We start from the raw sequence: 6,644 nt of genomic DNA, 5'->3' as shown, positions 1-6,644 counted from the left end.
GATACAAAAATTTTAGATGGAAGAAAAAATTGGGGGGGGGGGGGAGAAAAGGAAGGAGCCCGACAGACAGACCCCTTACGCTTCTCTTTACACTGACTGAATTAAGAGTCATTAATGAGAGAGGGAGAAAGAGCAAGACCAAGCTGTACCTCTCAGAAACAAAGCATTTCATCCAGGTCAGTGCACTTTTCTAGTGGGCTTCTATGCCATGGTTTCCATTAAAGAATGCAGTAGATTCATCAATATCAAAGGAAGAGAAAGAGCTGCATTTTTGCAACTGAGGAAAGGGGGAGGAAAGAAATATCTTGGGATGCTTTTTTATCCACTGCTGTGCACATAGTAGGCACTCAACAAATATTAGCCAAATGAATTAATGTGTGCAGAAACTACTAACCTCCGCAGGGAACAAAAGTGAATCTCTACACTTACGTGTGCACATTTCTTTCCAAATTTTAGACACCTTTCTATTGGATGTATGTCGTTTTCACTTTTAAAATGAAAGGTGGGTCGGACAACATTTGATGATGTTCTTCTTTCCTTTTCCTTCATGTGTCACCTCCTGATACCATATTTTAGACACTTATTCTGAGCATTGCTTCTTTTCTCCCGACGACTCTTCCTGCCACCCTTTAACAAGTAAAAGGCAATGGGACTGGGAAGGGGCCACAGAGCTTCTTACTGAAAAAAGACAAGAAATAAAAAGCTAGTGAGAATAAAATAAAAATGTAAAACCATGATGTTTGGAAATACCTCATCAATCAATGTGTAAGGTATATTTCCAATACTTCTTTTCTTTAATACAAGATAGGACTTTTAAATAGTTTTCATATGTAATATGTATTGAAAATAGAAAATTAAAAAACCAACATGTTTTTATGTCTCTGCATTTTCACCATTTTATAAGGTGTCTCCATGAATGTATCAGGAAACTTACTGGTCATAATGACTTATGTTGCTGGAGTTTATGAAGCATTCATTAGATTTTATTTTTGTTTATTCTTCTGTGAGCAAGAGAGACAGAAATATAGAGACACAGAGAAAGAGAGAGACAGCACCTTTAACAAGATCCTGACACCACCATCTGTCCCCAGCTTGAGCATAGGCACACATAGGCCTAGCATACTCAGGGAGGTCTCTGAACACAAACCTAGAGCCTTCCCACACAAGTCAACCTCTCAGAGGATCAAGTTTTTCCACTGTGCCACTGCTCAGCCCGTTCTTTGATCATTTTAAGTGAGTCACTCGTCAAAATTTCAGTATTTGGCTGTCAGAAATAAACCACAATTTCTTGCATTTTTTTTTTTTTTTCTAATTTTGCCAGAGAGAGAGAGAGAAAGGGATAGGGGATGAGAAAACACTCCTCATGGGGAATGGTCACATTACAGTCTTTTCTCCTCCATCCCCTCCTTTCAGCATTTTGGGCACACATGCAAATGCATCTTGCAACTTTCTCAAGCTATGGGGTATGAGACTCAAAACGTGCAGTCGGCCATGCGGGATCCAATCTCCTTAACCATGCCATGGGCTGGCCCATTCATCTTTTATTTCATTAAATTTGTTGCAAATAACAACAACAAAAGGCAACAGGGAGGGTTCATTAATATGATCTATGTGAGGACACTGAGGCACTTCAAGAAGAAAGTGTTGCCAGCTTGAATTAAACTATATCTCCTGTCTCCTTATTCAGGATTGGGCACAAAAATTGTTCTAGTTTCATGTTGGGGTTACACGCAAAAACCGTAGATTTTCATTCTACATATGACGGATATGTGTTTTACACCAGCAGAGCATGGTAAAGTCACTTAAAGAAGCCTTGGTAGTCATCCATTAATTTGTGAGTTCCAATAATAAGAGTAAAATTCAGTTCTTTCTCACATAAATTTTTTTTTGTTCTTAATGGTTTAGGAACAGCCTTTGACTTAAAACAAACCAAAAAGATCATGTTTGAACTTTCAATAGGAAAGATGACTTGCCTCTTTTTTGTGTGTGTTTTAGAAATCCTGATTGGACAGCTTCCTGTTTCCTGTGGGTTTTTACCTGATCGGCTGCAGAAATGAAAACCCTCAAGCTGATGGGAGAGATGGTCCTCCTCATCTCTATGTTTTTGGCCTGTACTGTACAAAATCAAGTTAATGTGCTGTGTTCCCCTGACTGGTTCATGGTCTCTGTACACCCTTATGTGTTGATTGCCAAAGTATATGTATACTTTCACGAGTTACATCTGGGCCTGGGTTGCCCTCCCAACCATGTGCGACCACATATTTATGAGTTCACCTACCGTGTTACTGAATGTGGCATCAGGGCCGAAGCCATCTCTGAGAATGAGGTTATGTACAGCTCTGAGCTCTACTATGCTTCTAAGGGCACAAAATCTACGTATATGATCCCTGTGTCATGCATTACCAGCAAACAGTCCCCATGGCTCACTTCACCCTGCCCCATGCCATGGACTGAAGATAGCACTGTAACCCAGAATGACGAGACAGACCATGAAGTGTTTACCTTGACACAGTGCACTGAAAGGCCCAACTGTGATTGTCCTCCTTATGTCCTCAATGAAGAAGAGCATGCCCAGGCCCCACAGTACCAAGCAGAGGCTCAGGGGGCCTATTTTGTGCAGTCACCTTACTTTGTTGATCTTTGTGAGGATTGGTCTCTTCGCTCTGATGATCTTATTGGGTCCATGTGATCCTCTGATTTAGGGTCTGTAGACCTAAATTGGTTTCTAGAGTTAACGTACGTGTTTTAGTCATATCAGACTAGTAAGTTCTCTTGTGGTTCTCTAATGTGTGCTTTTGCGAAGGGGCAACCTATGAAAATGTGATAAAGCTACTTTTCCTTTTTTTGTTTTTAATTTGCCAGAGGGTGTGTACCTACCCTTGCCTGAAAGAGAGAGGGGAACTGAAAAAGCATCCCCTATGGGGCATGATCACACCGTAATCACTTTTCCACCTCCCCCTCCTTTCAGGATTATGGGCATACACGCACACACCTGGCATGTTTTTCAAACCACTGGGTCTAGGACTCTAACGATTCAGTTACCTCAACCATCAGGCCATGTGCTGACCTGCCTTGTTATATATATTTTTTATTTTTGTAAAGAAGAAAATAAAAGTTTGTTGACATAAAAATAATAGTTGAGCACTTTATTTAATAAACACACATACAGCTTTTGCTATGGGACCGAGCACTGATCTAAGTGGTTTGCAAACATTAGTGCCTGATTTATTCTCTCGAGGATGATTTATTCTCCTTTGAGGTCCTCCAGAAAAGTCTTACCCAATAGAATCATCCCAGTTCTCCTACACCTTGCACTATTTAGTACTTCACAAATACTTCCTTAGTTTGAACTACAGCTGTATCACTCCATCCATGAAAAGCACAGATTGCTCTCATAATTTATAAACCACCAACAGTTCTAAAAAATCATTCAGGTCACATCAAACCAGCTAGATGGCAAGTTACTGAGGCCAAGCGCCAGATCTTATATGTAAGTCACGAACCAATAGTACTTTGAAAGGAGTTTTTTCCTCTAATGACCAGAAAACTTTCACCCATGTTTGGCTGTCCATTAGCTTTCTTGAACAGCCTGGAGGGGTAAGAGTAACTGAACTGTTCAACAGATATTTATAATTGTATGCTATGACATGCTAGGTACTGCCCTAGGCCCTGAGGATATGGCAGTGAATGGAAAGGGACTCACAGCAATTGAGGTCACACAAAGGGAATAGCAAGAACAAAGAAACATTCTGGTCAAGAATTATATTTGCATGGATTAACATCTCAGTATACCTGGGCATGATTTTTCAGAATTCAGTTGTAACCTGACTTGGACATTCCTTGGTATAAATGTACTTCAACCACTTCACCTGCATGTTTTATCTCAACTCATGCTTGTCGAGCCTGGGGATGTCTGTCTCCTAGCTGTTCATTTTGCTTTTCTCTTACATTGTACTGAGTGAAGATACTCAATAGATGTCCAGTTCAGTTGACTGACTTACTGGGACTGAGAAAGGACCTGGGAGTTCATAAGCACAGGAACCATTCCAGAGAAGTGAAGACAAAAACACCTTGAGGAAAAAAACTGCATTTGAATAATTTATTTGCCTTTTGAAGCATTGTTCCAAAGAGTGTATTCCTCTTTTATAGCAGTAATGCTCATTTTCTTTTTAAGGTGACATGATTTATAAAACTCCATTGCACAGTGCTCATATTTGTGAGAATAATAACAAATCCTCTATTGCCATCAAAAGAAATGAGCATTTTCACCTTTCAATCTCTGGGAAAGCCAAAAATATTTGAAACTATTTGTTATGATAATTGCTTGTCAAATATTTTAAAAATTAGAGCTGTAATGAGATTTTTCACCCATAAAAGGAGACTCAAAGTAACGTCTAAACTTTTATTCTTGGAGCCTGAAAATAGCAAACCACATTAAAAAAAAAAAAAACTGTGTAAAGTATATGTAAATGCAAAAAGTCTCTTAGCTCTAATTTTAATCTAAAGCCCATTTTGGAGATGCATATACAAACCCCTATTCCTCCATGCTTCCACCAATAATGAAAGCCTGGTCAAGCATTAAACTAACATTCAACTAAACATAGAGCTATTCACACGCATATGCACATGCACGTGCACACACAAACACCATGTTTATAAGAAATAAATGATCAAAGGGCAACTGTTTATTGTAAAGAGAGCGCTGACTTTCACAAAAAAAAGTCCTTTAGTTCTAATTAGTGTTAATCCCTATGATGGATCTCTATGATATCCTATTTAAATTATAATTATAATTATAATTATAACTGCTTATCCCAAAAGACAGAGAGAAAAAGACTTCAGTCTTGTAATTTTCTACAACTTTTCCAGAAGAAAACAAATGAAGTCAGGTTTCAACTAATAGATTCACATTGACTATACAATTCCAAGACTTCCTGTAGTAGCTTATCTATTGCTGAATAGCAAAATTACTCTAAAGCAACAAACCTTTATCACCTCTGCGGGCCAAGAAATCTGGACATGACTTAGCTGGGTGCCTCTGGCTCAGGGTCTCTCCTGAGGTGCAGTCAAGCTAGCAGCCATGGCTGTGCTGGTCTCAATTTTTTTTTCTCACAGAGATTTTTTTGCTATAGGGCTTGTATGCTCGCCAGAGAGACAGAGAGAGACAGAGAGACAGAAGGCGAGAAATCACTCCCCAGGGGATGGCCATGTTGTAATCCCTTCTCCTCCATTCTCCTCTAGGGAGTTTGGGCATGCACGCATATGCTCCCAACCTGAATTTAAGCCACCAGGTTCAGGACTCAAACTGTGGTCGACTACATGGGAATCCAACAATGTAACCATTAGGCCATCTGCTGGTCCCTGCACTGATCTCAATTGAAATTAGAGAATCCACTTCCAAAATTACTCAAGTGGCTGTTGGTGGGATATCCCAGTTCCTCTCTTGGAGCCCTCTCCATAGGCTGCCCGAGTGTCCTCATGACAGGGCAGTTGATGAAGAGAGAAAAGGGAAGGGGAAGGGAGAGGGGATGACAGAGAGCCCAAGTCAGAAGCCACGGGCTTTGTGTAGTTCTGCCCTGGATTATTTGTTAGAGGGCTCTCTAGGTTTAGCCCACACACTGGTAGAGGAGCAAACTACTCAAGAGTGGGAATTTTAGCATGCAGGGATGACAGGACTATCAAAAGGCTGACCACTGTACCTTCAATCTGATCATACTGTCAACCCTACAAATACAACGTTCTTTGATTTATTTGTGTAAATACAATTAATGGCAAGAGACAGATGGAGTGGAAAAATACATGCCTTGCTACTGCTGTATCTTTGCTTCAGTCAGTTGGATTTTTTCTTCTTTGGGGAAAACAAGTCCTACAAGCTGCAAGTTACAGGACTGATTTCACTGACTGGTGAAAATCATTCCATAATAAGCTTCTACTTCTTTTTATAAGAGGAAATTGATGAAGACATTTAAAACCAAAGAAAAACAGTGTAAAATGGAAATCAAGTAATATAACTGACGATACTGGGTAGAGGCTCTAATTAACGTTACTCACACTAGTGATCATAGAAACTTTACAACAATTTTCTAATTAATGTAACTCAGATCAGGCCAACAATCCTCTAAACTAATTTAGAGTGAAATGGGGAGAATCCATGTGATTAATACATGTGTTTATATCGGGACCAACATATGGCGTAATGGTTATGTCAGTGGACTCCCACATAGTTGATCATGGTTTGAGTCCCAGACCCAGCAGCTTAAAACTCATGCTGGGCATGTGTGCGCGCATGCCCAAAATCCCAAGTGGAGAATGGAGAAGGAGGGATTGCGCCATGGCCATCCCCCCTGGGGAGTGATTTCCACCTTTCTGTCTCTCTGACTCTGTCTCTCCAGGAAACGCACACGCCCTATAGCAAAAATCTCTTTCTAAAAATATAAAATAAATATGTATACATTATATTATGTGTGGGTGTATACATATATATGGACTTCAAAAAATGTGTGGAAAATGGAATTAAAGTACAAGTTCATTTTGGTGCAAAAAATTGAAATCCATGGGTCTATTCATCATACACATTTTTGACATTTTGAAGAACTCCTCATATATATATATATATATATATATATATACACACACACACACAG

At 39.6% G+C, this 6,644-nt stretch overlaps 1 protein-coding gene across 1 annotated transcript; it reads left to right on the top strand.

Moving 5' to 3' along the window:
• The first annotated feature begins 2,053 nt into the window (after positions 1–2,053).
• On the top strand, positions 2,054–2,801 carry PLAC1 (placenta associated 1). The gene has a single exon (XM_006171430.2). It carries the CDS (start codon positions 2,054–2,056, stop codon positions 2,687–2,689), a length of 636 nt encoding a protein of 211 aa, XP_006171492.1. The 3' UTR covers positions 2,690–2,801.
• Positions 2,802–6,644: the final 3,843 nt, after the last annotated feature.

The sequence above is a fragment of the Tupaia chinensis genome, unplaced genomic scaffold, assembly GCF_000334495.1.
Source record: "Tupaia chinensis unplaced genomic scaffold, TupChi_1.0 Scaffold149560_1, whole genome shotgun sequence".
NCBI lineage: Eukaryota > Metazoa > Chordata > Mammalia > Scandentia > Tupaiidae > Tupaia > Tupaia belangeri.
The sequence above is the reverse complement of the archived record's forward strand: the minus strand, read 5'-3'. Positions and strand labels throughout refer to the sequence as shown.